Raw genomic sequence first — 18,157 nt, forward strand, 5'->3', positions numbered from 1 at the left:
TTTCTGTGATAAAAATAAGTACCTAACTAAATTTAAAACAAAGTGAAACCTTAGAGCTTTCATGAAGACTAAGACAAGGGCAACCCGACGACAAAGAGAAACAGGTGCCCCAAGTTTCCCAATGTACAGGCACCCCTGCATATAATGATAGCAATCTACAACAACAACAACAAAAAATACACAGATTATGGTAACTATCGCCAGCATTACAATAAACCTTAAACGTACCATAATTACAAAATATTTTATAATTATTGTAACCGGAAATACCCACTGGTTGGTACCTTCGTTGTTTCAGCTGAATTCAACACGAGCTATCATGGGCTAGTTGTGCCTGGAATATGTTGAAGTTGTGTAAAATGTGTGAGGATGATTCCGACAATCTGTCTAATGAGTTTCGATATTAATTATTGCTTTTTGTCGGCCATTTTATTAAGCAATGACGACCATCCAGTTGAGAAGTGAAACCATTGTGAAACAGCTCAATTTAGCAAATTGCTTGCTTACTGAAGTACCCATATACTTTGTATTACGGTACAAGTATTTTCTACGGATATTTAAACATGCGATAATAGAAGAAATTTGTGAATATTAACAACTTGTTATTATAATTAATTAAAATAAACTTAATAAAAACAATAGCAAGGTAAAAGATGCATACGTTTCCTATTTCGGTATTTTACTCTCCTGTTTTTATTTCTGTAATTAAAGTGATAATTTATTATAAAAAATCGTTTTAAATTGAATTATTTAAACTAATATTAAAATATTTCCAATCATAAAAAGATTTAAAAATTAAAGAAGTTATTTTTCCTTATCGCAGTAAATTTAAATTTTATATAGAAAATACCTTGTATAACCATCTAATACGTAAGTGATGATAAATAATTAAGGATCGTAATACATTCGGTATCCTTATATTTTAATAAAGTTTCGGTTGTTTGCGTCATTTTATAAATCGTAATTAAAATACCATATTCAACGCTGTCTAGAGACATATTTAGCAATCCAAATGCAACCGAATTTGGTATTGTAACATTTTAGGACATTCAGAAGGTCATTTATCCGTAACAGTAAATTAGTACCAAAACTCGTCACTATGGCACTTTTGACCTTACAAGCGACAAACATTTTATTTGTGCAGAGTAAAGCTGTGTTCAGTATCCAGAATTCTTGCAAAGTATAGCTATGCTGCCATGTCGAACTCATTTGTAGCCACTATTTTACTCTTCCCACTACTAAAATTCTAACCAGTTCAGTTAGCTTGTACTAACTTCTATTAGTGACGTCACTGCTTTGTCTGGTCGTACGATTTGCAAGATGGCTGCTCGTGCCAAATTAAATATATATATTTTTAAAATAAATAATCATGAAGTTATTTTAATTATGATAATTTACTTTATCATAAACTTATAATAAAATTATGATGATGTCTTTTACCATTTTTACACAGGATCAGTCTAACTTGCTAACTCAGCACAGTGTTCAAGGATACTCGAGACCCTTTTTAGCTCCGACCTTCTACCTAATTAGATTTCTTACTTAGCATTCCGCGTTATTGAATTCTGCGTCCGAGTTCAATAACACAAAATGCTAAGTAAGAAATCTGTGTATAGCAGGAGTGTCTGCACTAAAGACACTCGTGCTACATAGAGCTTAGCGATGCAAGGATACTGCTCAATACGGTTTTTATTACTGTATAATGGTATAAAACCTGAAGGCGATGAACAGTGTTCAACACCTTCAGGTTTTAGTTCAACGGCCAATCATACTTGATCATCGGCGATATTCCTCAGATGCAGTGTCATACTGATTTTTAACACTTACAAATGTGCAACATGTCTTCGATAAACTACACTTTTTAAATGGCCCCCACGCTTTAAAAAATTATTTTTCTTCGCAAATGAAATTACTTTTTTGTTCTTTTCAGCGCCAAAAGCGCCACGATGGAGAGTTTTAGTACTACTTTTTACGGAAATGTATTTTGCCTAGTACATGCCTTGAAATGTCACACTAGCAAATTTAATTGCCTTTACACTGCTAAATATCTTTAGACAGCGTTGTGTAGGTGTAGGCTTTCTTTAACAACGAACAATCGATCTATTATTTGCCGCATTTTAATCACAGATTATAGATATAAATTTATAATTATAATAATACTAAAAAAATTAACCACTGGTCAAGAGGCGAATTCTTCATTTCTTCTTGTATTGTACGTTTTCTCCTCCACGCCCACAACCGCCACCGCCACCACCACTACCACGTCCACCTTTACGGCCACCATGAACGCGTGTAAATAGAGGTCGCTCTGCGTGTCCGCTACTATGGGAGTGTGCTGCTATTTGTAGGCATTTTAGGAACGATAGTGAAAGAAAGAAAGATGGCGGCGCCTGTACTATCGATAGTATCGTGATAGAAGAATGTACTATTTTAAAATATGTGTATTTAGAGACAAAAGAATAGTCTCAATTATAAAATTTAACCATAAAATGGATTACCTTGCCGACACAGCATTCAAAGTAGGGGAGACCGCGGCTAGTTGTCACAAGGGGCATGTTGTCACAGTGCAAATATCGCCTATATAATCAAAACTGAACGGTTACGTCATCTAGGAGTAGATTCGTTTACCGCTCGCCTACGTCATCACAAAATTCGAATAATATCCGTTGCATTGTTTTCCGTTAATTAGCGGTTAAAAGATTTACGGCAAGTCGCTTAAATTTTGAGGTGTCATGTTTTGTGCCGTTTGAAAACTTGCAATTACTGAGTAACAACTATATTTCCTATTAGGTGGGTCCTTAATGTATATATACATTATGAGCAATCGAATTTTCTATTCTGAAATTAGAAACTATGAACTGATTTGTTAAGAAAGTTCATTTGGGGCAAATTGTCACACATCGAACGGGGCAACTTGTCACTGTGACAATTTACCCCGTTTTGTGTACAATCTTTTTCTTAAGAGAAGGAAAGCGGTTGACGATTTTTTTATCATCATTCATTATAGTTTTAAAATTAGAAAGGGGAAAACATTACTCCAATTAAAGTTTTGGTTGTTTACGTCATTTCATAAACCGTATTATAAATATACTGAAAGATCGTAATTAAAATACCATATTCAACACTGTCTAGAGACATATTTAGCAATCCAAATGCAACCGAATTTGGTATTGTAACATTTCAGAACATTCAGAAGGACATTTACTCGTAACAATAAATTAGTACCAAACTCGTACCAAAAGAGTTCTTCTCTTTATCCAGATGGTACGAAATTATAAAAGGAAAACTGATAGAAATGCCCTATCTGAAGATGTTTTACTAAGAGCTGCCAAAGCAGTTAAAAATAATGTTCAGCCAATTTCCATTACAGAACTTTAGCAAGATTCTGCAAGAAAATAACTGATGAAAAACTTGTTTCTGGAAGCTCTACGGTTCAAATGGGTTATAAAAAGAGCAGACAAGTCTTTACTAGTGATGAGGAGCTGGAGTTGGAAAAATATATAAAAAAAGTTTCAGATATTTATTTTGGGTTAACGCCAAAACAAGTACGTAAATTATCATATGACTATGCCACAGCGCTTAACAAACCGTTTTCTCAAATCTGGAGTGATACTCTAATGCAAGAGTGACCAACTTTTGTGCACACAAGATCTACTTTTTATCGTAAAAATGTGTCACGATCGACCTGTTGTCATAGACGTAGTCTAAGTAGGGAAGGGGAAGTGTGAAATACATACTATGTTTATACACTGTGTTTCAGTACGAAGTGCACTCACTGCTTATGAGTCGAGTCATAACTGCATGCATACAGTTGCGTTCGGTTACAATTATAATACATTAAGTCAAGACATCGCGAGCGATCGACCAAAATTGGCTTGGCGATCGACCGATCGATCGCGATCGAATTGTTGGCCACCCCTGCTCTAATGGCAGGCCCTGATTGGTTTACAGGATTCCTAAAGAGGCATCCTAGACTATCGATACGAACACCCCAAGCCACTAGTCTATCTAGAGCCACAAGTTTCAATAAGACAATGGATGCCTTTTTCACAAATTTAGGAAATTTATTTGAGCGTTACCATTTCCGCCCCAATGACATTTACAATGTGGATGAAACTGGAATAACTACAATCCGATGTCACGATCACCTCAGCTGAAAGGGGCAAACTAGTAGCTATGGCTCTTGCAGTATCTGCTTCTGGAAACAGCATTCCGCCGTTATTTGTCTTTCCTCGAGTACACTTTAAAGACTACCTTCTGCAAAATTCTTCTCTAGGTTTTATTGGAACAGCAAACCCATCCGGCTGGATGAAAGAGAAGCAATTTCTAATATTTTTGAAGCATCTCGTTGAAACTACTAAATGTACAAAAAAAAGCCTATACTGTTACTGCTTGATAACCACGAATCTCACCTCTCAATTCCCGGATTAAATTTCTCAAAAGACAACGGTGTCATTATTTTATCTTTTCCCCACATTGCAGCCACAAGCTCCAGCCTCTAGACCGGAGGACTCTGTTTTTGGTCCCTTAAAAAAATTTATCAACTCTGCATGTGCTTCGTGAATAAAGACTAATCCAGGGAAAACTATCACCATCTATGACATTCCCGGTATTGTCTTTTTAGCACTTTCATTAGCAGTTGTGCCAAATAATATGATATCTGGATTTCGCGTGCCTGGAATTTATCCATTCAACAGAGATATTTTCACCAATCAAGACTTTTTTCCAAGCTATGTCACAGATCGTCAAGATCCGAACAGCCCTGCATCTGCAGCCGAAAACATTTTCATAGAACGATCAAATAACACAGAAGATTCAGCAAACTCACACAGATTCATTTATAATAAATAAATTACTAACCAGTACAGTGCAGAAACTTTAAATCCGAACATACCTTCGATTTCTGGTCTATCTGGTACTCCACCAAATGCGAAAACCTTAGTAGCTGCTAAGCCACAGTCATGTTCAGTAATTTCTTCGGTTATTCGGCCACTACCAAAGGCAGGAAAAAGAAAGGGTAACCGTCAAAACAAAAGAAAATGCAAGTCTGCTATATTGACAGATACCCCTGAGAAAGACAAGTTGGAGGCACGAAAAAATTCTAAAGCCGCAGAGGTTAAAAGAAAAGAGTCTTCAAGACACAAGGCTGCCTCTAGTAAAATAAAGAAAAGACCCGCTGCTAAGACTGACTCATCAGAAGAGGAAGAACCAACCACAAACCGATCAGAAAAGGCCTTCTGTTTGGTTTGTGGTGAGAGTTATAGCCGATTCAAGGAAAAATGGATTCAGCGCACCAGATGAAAAAATTGGTCTCACGAGCTATGTACGGATGTAAATCCATTTTATGTTTGTCACAACTGTGACTCTGAAGACGATATGTAAAGATTTGAGTTAATTGTCTTTCGCAGAATAAATAATAATAAATCAGTAGTCTATTTTCTTTATAGAATTGATACAAGTAAAGTTCATATTAAGCATAATTTAACATAATCAAACTTAATTTAACATAATAAACTCAGGAAATGTGAGACTTAGGCTACCTGTGACAACATACCCCTACACGAGGTATGTTGTCACAGGGTGACACAGTTTTATAAAAAAATTAATAACTATGACAAAAAATTATTGAATGTTCATATATTTACTATAAACTAAATCAAAAGATATGTAGGTGTTTACATTTTCACTTAATCCTAAATAAATTGATATTATAGACCCTAAAACTAGAAATGACTACAAACTGTGACAACTAGCACCGGTCTCCCCTATCCACAAAAAAAAGTTAGAATGCCATTCGAAAAAATTCGAGAAGACACTTACGTCACCGTGTGCACTAACTTGCGTTTTCACAACTTTTAAATTTTCATTCATAAAATCACCTAATGGACCGAAAACGAAACTGTCTGAGCCATGTTGCTTTCGACAGTAAACTACTACTACGAGAGGCCGCACCCCGGCCGGAATAAACAAACGCGTTCTGCAGGAATTTTTAAAGAAATGCCGCTCTCGCGGAGTAACACGGAGGGATATAAGAACGCATTTTATTGCTACTTCCATCGTCGCCATCTTCACCTTCATCACTGCCATGTCTACCTTTTTTTCTATGTTCACCACCGCCATGTTTACCTTGTTCGTCAGATCCACCTCCGCCATTTCCACCACCGCGGTGTCCACCACCGCCTCGTTTACCTCCTCCATTTCCACCACTACCACCTCCACCACCGCCTCGTTTACCTCCGCCATTTCCACCACTACCACCTCCACCACCGCCTTGTCCGCCTTGTCCGCCTTTCTTTCCGTCTACTTGAGCAACTGAAATAATTATATTAGCCTTAAGTATAATTTTATATATTGTTCGGAACAGTTATAAGATGAAATTATTTTATAAACAGCAATATAAAATCCTATTTAAAAATTAATTCAATTCTTTCAGTTCAAATCAATATGTTTATAATCGATAGAAAAAATTATTGTAAAATAAGTGCAAGATAAAGTACTTACTCAAGACATCAATCAACAGAATCAAACACAGGCAAAGTGGGAATTTCTTCATGTTGAACGAAGAGAGCTTCTGATCCTTCGCCAATTGAAATATTTATACGCTTTAGGATTTTATAAATCCACGTTCCTCTATTTGTTTTATCTACAAAAGTCCCATTTATTGGAGCTTCGCAATTAAATTATTTTATTCTGTAAACAAATTTAGCCATAGAATTTACCAATGAGAGAATTTATTTGTTAAGCTGTCCGTGGGAATAACTGAACTACTAATTACGTTTTAATACAGCCAGAATCTATAGAAAATGAATAAATTGATTAATGTATTAAGAACCCTCTACAAATGCCTTAATTGTACTTCATAATTGTTTACGTATGTTTATATAGTAAAACTTGTGTAAAGCAGACCTTCTATGAAAACATAAACTTAAAAGGAAAAATAAATCTTTGAACGAAAGGATTTTCGGCGTAAAATACTATTATAAATCGGAAACCTGTCTAATGTAGGAAACGGAGGACATTTTGGAAATCAATTATATAACATAACTTGAGTAAAGCGGAATACTTCCGCGTAACAGCAAGTAAATTGTATACCATAAAAATCCACGTTACTGTTTGTGACATGGTCACAATGCTGGACTGAAATTTTTTATCATATTTTTTATTAATTTAATTTGAAACATATACTCATCACCTCTAATTAGTAGTGACTGGCCCTTATACATAACACTTTTCCTGTTAGAAATAGAATCATACAGTCATGTATCTAACTTCTTTTCAGGGAAAAAGTTTGACACAACACTTCCATTTGTATTTGTTGCAGATTCTGCATTTCCGCTGAAAATAAAACTTATGCGTCCTTATCCCGGAATGAATTTGCCAGAGGGTGAACCTATCTTCAATTATTGTCTCTCTCGGACAAGAAGGGTTATAGAGAGTACGTTTGGAATTTTGGCATCGCGATGGCGCATTTTCTATCAATAAATTACGGCATCTCCTCATGTCGTAACAAAAATGGTATTATGCACAGTTATACTGCATATTTCATAATTAAAAATAATTCAGTGCCAGATTACGGCTCCCAAAATTTTGTAGACCAGGAAAATATCTCCGATGATTTCCGGGATGAGCCATCTCCTAATTGGAAGCCTCTCCAATGCTCTAAAGGAGTTCTTCATGAATGAGGAACGTATACCGTGGCAGTTGAGGATTGTTAATCGAGGAAACCTACCAGATTCATGAAGATATTAAAATTTTATAAATTATACAAATGTCACTCATCATTGTAATATTTGATTATTTTGATTGAAATTTATATTTTTGATAATTGTATCAGTTTTACGTATTAATTAATGATTTTTTTTTAGAATAATCTACTCTTCTTGTTGTGTCTTAAAGAAATTTTACTGTTTTGTTTCCTTTTCCTCTGTGTATAATAAAGATAGCTTTATTATACATAGAGGAATCTGTAAAAATATATATTTGAATATAGGGAGTAATAATATTTGTTTGTGTTTATGCAAAACTGATGTATATACTTATATTCAAATACTGTCTGTATATTCATGAATGTGGTTTACCAAATCAAACAAAACAACAGTTCTTGGAGTTCAAATTTATTCGTATTTTCCCAAAAATTCCAGAATTGATATTTAAAAATTTTCTTCGTTTGCATTCATTTTCTTCATTATTTTCGTCAGATTCGCAGAAACTGATTGCACAAAAATATCATCACTGGTGCGATTCTAAATGTTGTTCAAAAATGGCTGCACAGCAGATAAAGTATTAAATATACTTGTCTCTAGTTTGCTACCAGTTTCTGTCATTCTGTTTATTGTTTTTTTCTATTTATATTTGTCAGTTGTGTTGATCTACCACTGTCATCAGTGGAGGTTGATGCGCCATCACAACACTGACAATGAACAAGATGTTCTGTTTCCAGATGCATAGAAGTCATCTTGTTCATTATCTGAAACACCCTCCTTGGTTAATACATCAAGAGTATACTCCATTGGGATGCAGACACATTTTCATGGAGTACGCTTGTACTCTCATGGAGTGTTGACGTTTCTGCTGCAAGACTGATTGGCGGTGCATAATTACATCGAGTCCTGAAAGCCAATAAAACTATTTAAGAATACTGTGCAATATCATAAAGCAGTGTTTCTCAATCTGTGGTCTGTGGACCACATCTAGTCCGCAATGATGGAACAAGTAGTCTGCAGAAGACATGGAACAGTATGTCCCACAGGTTTAAAAAATTGAGGCCTATATAACAGGAGTGGCCAACAAGTCGATCGCGATCGACCGGTCGATCGCGAAGCCAGTTTTGGTCGATCGCTCGCTATGTCTTCACTTAATGTGTTACACTTGTAATCGAACGCAACAGTATGCATGCAGTTATGACTCGACTCAGAAAAACAAAGCCATTTAGCTTGAATATTTGGTACTGTCATACGGTAGCTTTTTTCTTGAAAAAGGAAATTGTGGAATTTATATCTTTTCCTTTTAAGAAGGATTTGTGTGAAACGTATTAGCCAAAAAATTTCAGACATATTTCGTATGAGCAAAAGGCATTAGAAAAAGAAATTATAATTTTACAAACTGACTTAATCTTACAAGTCAGAAAATTTGAAGATTTTTGGAAATGCGTCAACTGAGAAAGACAGCCCAGTATCACCAAATGTAACGAATATATTTATTCTTGTTTCGGATCTACATACCTGTGTGAATCGGCATTTTCATACTTAAAGTTAGCGAAGACTAAACAACGTTCTGTTTTGACTGATTCCCGTATTGAAGACTCATTATTATTATCTTTGTCAGGATATACACCTAATTATGACTACTTGATTAGAGACGTGCAAACTCAGTCCTCCCATTAATGTTAAGATAATAAAATAAATTCTAAATCTGTCTTTATCTGTAGCTATTTTGAATTAATAAATATTGTTAATAATTGATGTTTTAATTCCCCTGGATGTGAGATTTTTGGCCCGTTAAATAATTATGTTGTTTTTACGTAGGTAGATATACAGGGTGTTTTAGTACGAGGTGCACTCCCGCGAACTATTGATAGATTAGCAAAAGAGTGCACCTTGTACTGAAACACAGTGTATAAACATAGTATGTATTTCACACCTCCCCCTCCCCATTTAGACTATGCCTATGACAGCAAGTCGATCGCGATATATTTTTAAGATAAAAAGTAGATCTCACGGTACACAAAAGTTGGCCACCCTGCTATATAACTTTTTCAGACATCTAAATGTTGAGAAACAGTCATAAACGCTTCAAAATATAGCCAACTACAGCGTGCTTGCGATGTTTTACTATATTCTTTAAAAACATCATCGATTGAAAAAAAGGCCATACTGGCTGCGATGTTTTTCCCCTCCCAGACGGAGTATATCTTTTGTCTTCTTTCCCAATAAACAAAGCATTTTTCTAGTCACTTCCTCTACGAATATAAATTTTAATTTTAATTTTATTTTACGGAAGCTCATATTTTAATTCAGCTGTGTTAATTCTATTACGTCAATATAGATTTCTAATTTAGCTTTTGTGATTGTATGTAAACACATTGAGAAAATATATCCGAAAATTCATATTTCTGTGGCTATTGTAAATGTAAATCAAATACTATAAAATAATATAGTAGAAGGGTTAGAAGCACGAAATAATCTAACAATCATCTTTGCTGTTATTATTTTTTGCCCGAGCAACGCCGTGCTCATTTGTTAGTAAATTCATATTTTCGTTTATTTAATGCGCTAAGATTCTCTTCGGTAAATCATATTTTTATTTTTTAAATATTTGTAAAATTTAACAACAGGATCGGTTATTTTAAAAGTTAAAAATATATATTTTGAAAAGGCAAAGATTTAAAAACTTTTCAAAATAACAGAAATTATCCTTTTCTGTCATTACCGATTTTCGAGATTATAATAAAATATTGAATAATTATCAAATTAAACTTGCTCCGTCTCTCTAAAAACAGAATAACTAAATTAACATCAGAGAATTCAAGGAAAGAATCAGACAAACTATAAGAGTCAGATGTGGTGTTCAGACTAATATGCACTGTACAGTACGTGTGGTTAAACGAAATATTACGTAGGGAAGACTACACGCCAGTTGAGAGAGCCATTGTCAGAACACAAAGTGGCAATAAGATAAAAAATAATAATAATTCACCATGGTTTGTGCCACGAGTCTGTGCCTTAACGGCTTATTAGGCCTACGTAGAATCGTCATGTTCATCCGTTCGCTCCTTTTTAATTGCGATATTTTGCGCCTAAAATCCATCAGTTGTTGTTGCTTTTTTTTAATTATAAATATACCGTTCGTTACGATAGTAAAATTTTTACATTAGATCGGAATATAATCGTAATTTATGTAAAAATCCATTAATTTACTACGTCGGCAGTCGGACAAATCCATCAGCAATCGAATAGAAAAAGTTCGAATAAAGCAGGTTCGAATGGCAGTTACAGTATGCAGTCACACACGTTGTTTGTAAGCGATCACCTCCTGTCCGCCGTAACAAGACAGGGTGTTTATTTTTTAGTAGCAGGTGGTTCCCGCGCTTTATAGAATTTTTATAATTAAACGAAGTATTTATTCGGTATTTTATTTTATTTAAATTAAAATTCCGGAAAATTTATGAAAATACTATATCAAAATCTGATTTGAGATATCCAGTTTCATTTAAAATGTAAATTCCTATGCTGGACGATCGGGAAAGAAAATAATTTCGAGTTATCCCGGATCGAGTTAACCAGACTCTATTGTATAATTATTAGTCCTGGAAAGTTTCGAGCCTCTCGTATCAACGGCCGGATAGCCGAGCAATTTAGGTGACAATCTACCGCTCTGGTGAGCCGGGATCGAAAAACTCCAGGAATTTTTTGGGGACGGTCCATCTCGATATATCGGGCTCCGTCCCCATCACGTGGGCCCGAACACATAATAGATTGCTAAAAACGCCCTCTTAGTGCCCTCATAACAGAATTTAAAAAATCTATAAAATTCGATTTTTTACTCCGAGAAAAACAAGATTCGTAATATAATTTAATGACAGAAAAGAAATTTATCTGCGCTAGAAAGATATTTTATTATCACTCGAATAACACTTCCGTAGAATAATTTGAAATTATTATTAATACCATAAAAAAATACATTCCTTCTTAGCATATAAAATTCCTATGTCAAGTTCATTGTTCATTAATTTTTTTAGCTTAATACCATTATCACTCCATTGTTGAAAATACAGTCAAACTACTGAACAATGGCCACTGAGAATACCAAAAATGTCAGACGCTATCTTTACAATTTCAAAAATATACAAAAAAACGTAAATCGTCTTCAATTCCGTCCTATCCAATCAACGGGAACAAAACAATCTTTATTCCCAGAAATGACCTTTTATTGGAGCTTTGACTCTAAAATTACATTTTTTTTTTTAATTATGGGTTTATTAGTGAACGTTTTAACTGTTTTACTTTTTAAATTGTAAAAAACTGTCTTGTTCGGAGATGACGGGGATTTGAGGTCCGACAGAATCATTTCATAAATATTTGCACGAATCTTTTAATAATAAAATTGAATAATTAAAATCTATTATTCGAACAGGAAATAAATAGAAAATTCTTTGTTTCTTCTACAAAAGAACGCGTTTTAATTCAGCTGTGTTAATTCTATTACGTCAATATAGATTTCTAATTTAGCTTTTATGATTGTATGTAAACACATTGAGAAAATATATCCGAAAATTCATATTTCTCTGGCTATTATAAAATAATACGATTTTTAAATATATTCAAATTTATTAAAATAATTTTTTATGTTCTAATTTATGTCTTCCATTTCTACACTACTTATGAATTAGCGTTCACACAAGATGGGAATTTTACCGAATTCCGCATTACAAATGTTTTTTCCGTTCACCTCGGCTTCTCCCAAAATTAAATCCCGAGTGTTCCATCCATAATAAATTATCCAAACGATGTTTCCGTGGGTCTTATACATAGAATCGCCGTGTCAATCTAAATCTCTCGACGTTGTGCAGAAACTAGAACACGCTTAACGGAAGGTTAAATAAGTTAGCGAGAAATGCTTTCCCGAATGGTTGATCCGTCCAGACATCATCAACTGGGGGACAAAATAAGAGATGAATAATAGACAAAATACAAAACTTTTCGTTTTCTATATTAACACACAATTCGTTTTCCTATTGATCTCTTACCCGGTATGTTTAAATAATATTTTTTAAGAAACGAGTAAACGAGATAAAAGAACTATTTTATAATTAACAACATTTTACATTATTTATTCATTTATTTTGACAAGTAAATAGAAAAGTCTCGAAGGACAGTTCATATTTACCCCAAAATTAACAAATATACATTAAAACAAAAAAGTATAAAAGTTCTTGGAAAGAATTTATTTTCAAAGTACTGCTTTTCTTTCGTGTGCTTTGTTAATCGCGTCTGACATACAATAATTAACGACGCTACGCGACTTTGTTCCAAAGTTGCAAATAACTCGTAACTCATTATTCATAACAAATAAGTCATAAGTCTTAACCATATTTATATATATTTTACCGATATTTAAATAAATAAATAATACCTGCTAAATCGTATGCTGCAAGCGTGCAAAAATTTTTAAGTTTTTGTGGCCCAGTTGTCGTGCACCCGATCCGTTCACTCCTTAAGTGTGTAGTAAGGATTTTTTAAATTACGATATTTTGCGCATACAACATATCTATTGTTTTTATCACACACATACTAATCTTTATCACTGTTGTATTTTAAAATTTTGCCACTAAAAACACAATTTTTACGTAGGATCGGACTATAATTTATATTTTTGTTTCAATTAATTTACCAAAACTCCACTAATTTATTAGTCGGAGAAATCCGTCGGCAATCAAATTAAAAAATTATTCGAAAATGCAGGTCCGAACAGCAGTTACAGTTTCTAGGTCAGACAACAAGCTGTCTTGACGAAGATAGTGTAATTAACACGTGTACAACGTCACATGACGGGATGTTTATTTTTAGTCGCACGGGTTTCCCTCGCTTAATAGAAAGTTTCCTGATTAGTTTATCCGATTGATGAACGTTAATTATTTTATTTAAATTTAAAATTTCAGAGAAGATAAAAATACTGTATCAAAATTCTATTCGAGTTAAACAGTTTGATTTAAACTGTAAATCCCTATGCTGGGACGATCGAGGACAGAAAATGCCCTATCCGCTGTATACTTATTATATTTGTATAAAGTTTTGGGCCTCTTCTATTAACGGGCTGGTGGCGAAAGGTTAAGGTGGCAGCGTACCACTCAGGAATCGAATCCGGCGGGTCCATCCCGATATGTCGGGCTCCGTTCCCATCACGTGGCTGCCCCATTGTGGGCCCAATCAAACCGAAAATAAATTGCTAAAAAGGTCTTCTTAGTGCCCACAGTGCAGAGTTTAAAAATTCAATAATACCTGTATTTAATTTTTTATTTCGGGAAAAACAAGATTCGTGATATAATTTAATGACAGAAAAGAAATTTATCTACGCTAGAAAGCTATTTTATTATCACTCGAATATCACTTCCATAGAATAATTTGTAATTATTATTAATACCATTAAAAATATATTCATTCTTAGCATATAAAATTACTATTTCGGCCACCCGGCCGTTAATTAATAGAAGAGGCCCAAAACTTTGAAGAAGTGTACTAATTATACAGCGGATAAGCCATTTTTTTCCCTCGATCGTCCCAGCATAGGGATCTACACTTTAAATCAAATTCTTTAACTCGAATAGGATTTTGATACAGTATTTTTATCTTCTCCGAAATTTTAAATTTAAATAAAATAATTAACGTTTATCAATCGAATAAACTAATCAGAAACTTTCTATTAAGCGCGAAAAAGCCGTGCGACTAAATATAAACATCCCGTCATGCGACTGCGTGCGGGTGTTGTCCACGTGTCAATTATAGTATCTTCTTCACGAACACTTCCAGACAGCTTGTTGTGTGACCTAGAAACTGTAACTGCAATTCGGACCTGCTTTTTCGAATAATTTTTTTAATTTGAATGCCGACGGATTTCTTCGACTAGTAAATAAATGGAGTTTTGGTAAATTAATTCAAACAAAAATATAAATTATAGTCCGATCCTATGTAAAAATTGTATTTTTAGTGGCAAAAGTTTAAAATACAACAGTGGTAAAAAATAGTTGTAAGTTTATGATTAAAAATACACGTGCTCTGGGCGCAAGATTTCGTAATTTAAAAAATGCTTACTACACACTTAATGGTGAACGGATGGGGTGCTCCACAATAACTTAAAAATTTTTGCACGCTTGCAGCATACGATTTGGCAGGTATTATTTGTTTATTTTAAAGATTAGTAAAATATATATAAATATGGTTAAGACTTATGACTTATTTGTTATGAATAATGAGTTACGAGTTATTTGCAATTTTGGAACAAAGTCTCGTAGCGTCGTTCATTATTGTATGTCAGACGCGATTAACAAAGCACACGAAAGAAAAGCAGTTCTTTGAAAACAAATTCTTTCCAAGAACTTTTATACTGTTTTGTTTTAATGTATATTTGTTAATTTTGGGGTTAAATATGAACTGTCCTTCGAGACTTTTCTATTTACTTGTCAAAATAAATAAATAAATAATGTAAAATGTTAATTATGCATTAGTTCTTTTATCTCGTTTACTCGTTTCTTAAAAACTATTATTTAAATTTACCGGGTGTGAGATCAATAGGAAAAAGAATTGTGTGTTAATTTTCAAAACGAAAAGTTTTGTATTTTGTTTATTATCCTTCTCTTATTTTGTCTCCCAGTTGATGGTGTCTTTACGGATCAATCATTCGGGAAAGCATTTCTCGCTAGCTTATTTAACCTTCCGTTAAGCGTTTTCCAGTTTCTGCACAACGTCCAGAGATTTAGATTGATCGGCGATTTTATGTAAAAGACCCACGGATCGTTTGAATAATTTATTGTGGGTCAACAACGTGGCACAGTTGCGATTTAATTTTGGGAGGAGCGGAGGTGAACGGAAAAAAACATTTGTAATGCGGAATTCGATAAAATTCTCATCTTGTGTAAACGCCAATTCATAAGTAGTACGTAAATAGAAGACATACATTAGAATATAAAAAATTATTTTAATAAATTTGAATAGATTCAAAAATTGTATTTTTAATAATAGCCAGAGAAATATGAATTTTCGGAAATATTTTCTCAATGTGTTTACATACAAACAAAAGCTAAATTAGAAATCTATATTTACGTAATAGAGTCAACACAGCTGAATTAAAATATGAGCTTTTGTAGAATCAGCAAGCATTTTTCCAGTTACATCCTCTACGAATATTAATTTTAATTATTGAATTTTATTATTAAAAGATTCTTACAAATATTTATAAAATTAAACAGTCGGACCTCCAATTTGACTACAGAAGAAACTAAATCATCTTCAACCTCTCTGTCCTGTTTAATCACCAGGAACAAAACGGTCTTCCTTTGCAGCAGACAATTTTTTATTGATGGCTATCCTCTGAAATTGTGTATTTTTTAAATTTATCGGCTTGTAAGAGAACGTATTAATCGTTTTACATAATTTTGCAAAGACATGACCTGTAATAAAAGTCGTTTGTGCGAAGGAAGACTTTCTTTTCTTGTTCCCGGTGATTGAACAGGACATTAAAGATAATTTAGTTACTTCTGTATATTTGTTAAATTGTAAAAATACCGTCTGACATTTATGTTCTTATCAGTATTCATTATTTAGAGCAGGGATGTCCAACCCGCGGAACAAAGCAAGTAACAATGCGGCTGAATAAACGTGTAAACAAAACGGAGAATTCTTTTTAGTTTTTATTATTTATTTATTTCAACCGCATAAACTCAAAAAAGAAGTTTCACAAAGCCATAAACCTTTATTCATGTTTTATTTTTGAGTGGAATGGAGATATTTTTGAAATGCTGGGAAATGTGTAAATGAGGAAGGAATACTTAAGCGTTGAGAATCAAAGAATTATAGACTTAAATTCGGGAAAAGGAAATGAAGACCAAAAGATAAAAAGTAGTGGTAAAGGTTAAATAGACTTTCTGTTATGCAAATATTGACCCTTAATTTTTCAACCTTCCTCACTTCTTTGTTTTTTGTCCTTTCCCTGCATTTGGGTCTATAATCCTTTGAATCACAACTCCAGCTTTATTTAGTATTCCTTCCAGCGTTGCAAGATTTGGCTACTTTTTTAGTTTGACGTAAAAATATCATTTTGCGCATTGGCTACTTCTTTTCTTTCACAGTTTAATATGGAGATTATAGCCTTTGCGGCTCTTTCTCCGACCAACGTTGCCAATTGCTAAGCGAAACGACCAGTGAGACTAATGTAGCGCTCCAGCGCCGCCACGTGCTGACTAGGAGTGATGTAGGCCGGCGGCCAGTAGACAGGCGTCAGCGTGCGCACCAGAGACATGTTAAGGGTCATTGTGTTGCCGAGGTCCTTGCGGGCTGTAGTGTATTTGGGGCAATGAAGCCAGTAATGTAGTGTAGTTTCCACTGCACCGCAATGGAGGGCACCCCGGAGAATCGTGTAGATGCCGTGAGTACAGGAAAGCATGTAACGAGGCCGTCTCGGTCCGAAGCCGGGCCAAAAGCGTCTCCGCGTGGCGAGACGACGCGCAACTGTACCTCCAGGGGGCGAACGGGCGAAGGTGGTCCCGGCCTTTGTTGCAGAGCGCCGCTGACCAGGAATCCGTCAGGGTGCCGATGGTGGTGTCCTGCATGGCCCGGGTGAGGTCGCGTGGCGTGAGGGGTCTCCAGATGGAGCCACTGAACGGGTCGCGGCGGGCCGCTTTGTCGGCCGCCTCGTTGATCGGAATGTTGGTATGGCCCGGTGTCAAGCCGATGACGATGAGCACCGTGTGGGCGCTGACAATAGTCGCGAGATCGATGATGATAGGTGGTGATGAGAACGAATTGGCTACTTTTCGGGCTACATATTATTTATAAATATCTTAGTTGAATAAAAGAGGCACTTTAAAATGGTGTTTCGTCATTTTTGTTTTATTAATTAGAGACCCAAATAAAAAAAAAAATTGTGTTTTTCAAATAAATTTTTGTTTGTCTCCTTTATAATAAATTAATTTATCTATTTCTAAGTAAAAATTGAAAGTGTCTGTAGAAGTAATTTTTTAAAATATCCTTTTTCTTGATAAAGTTTTAACACTTATTATTATAATCTAGGCATATTAAACCTTAAGTATACTTGTATACTTGTATATTTAAGGATTGGGCCACAAGTATATTATATACTAGCATCGCCTGTCGCGGCCTCGCCCGCTCTTATATATATACAAAACTTCGAAAATTTGAACTAATTGTTTATTAATTACTTTTTGGTGATCAATGTGTAGTATTGCAAGTAGAGTATTGCAAAATATAAAAAATAAAATAAAATAAAATCATAAAACTTCTGAATTTGAAATCACAGGTAAAGTCTGCCGAAAATCTCCGGAGAAAACAAAGGTTATTGGTTTATTATTCGATCTGAGATCTTGTAAAGATCGATCAACAGCTTCAATATAACAAATATAATAGTAAACTCCAATAATAAACTTCTT

General features: G+C 34.4%; 1 protein-coding gene across 2 annotated transcripts in view; it reads right to left on the reverse strand.

The window, feature by feature from the left end:
* Positions 1 to 6,766, reverse strand: part of LOC136968248 (uncharacterized) — a 42,149-nt gene extending 35,383 nt beyond the window's left edge. The window contains exons 1-2 of one of the 2 annotated variants that reach the window (XM_067262235.1): positions 6,502 to 6,766; positions 6,127 to 6,312 (exon numbers count right to left, since the gene is read on the reverse strand). In XM_067262235.1, coding sequence (XP_067118336.1) covers positions 6,127 to 6,312; positions 6,502 to 6,553 — 238 coding nt within the window. In that variant the 5' untranslated portion in view covers positions 6,554 to 6,766. The remainder of the gene's footprint in view (positions 1 to 6,126; positions 6,313 to 6,501) is intronic. The other variant, XM_067262233.1, reaches the window with a different exon arrangement.
* Positions 6,767 to 18,157: the final 11,391 nt, after the last annotated feature.

The sequence above is a fragment of the Centruroides vittatus genome, unplaced genomic scaffold, assembly GCF_030686945.1.
Source record: "Centruroides vittatus isolate TY-2023 unplaced genomic scaffold, ASM3068694v2 contig_1422, whole genome shotgun sequence".
Taxonomy (NCBI): domain Eukaryota; kingdom Metazoa; phylum Arthropoda; class Arachnida; order Scorpiones; family Buthidae; genus Centruroides; species Centruroides vittatus.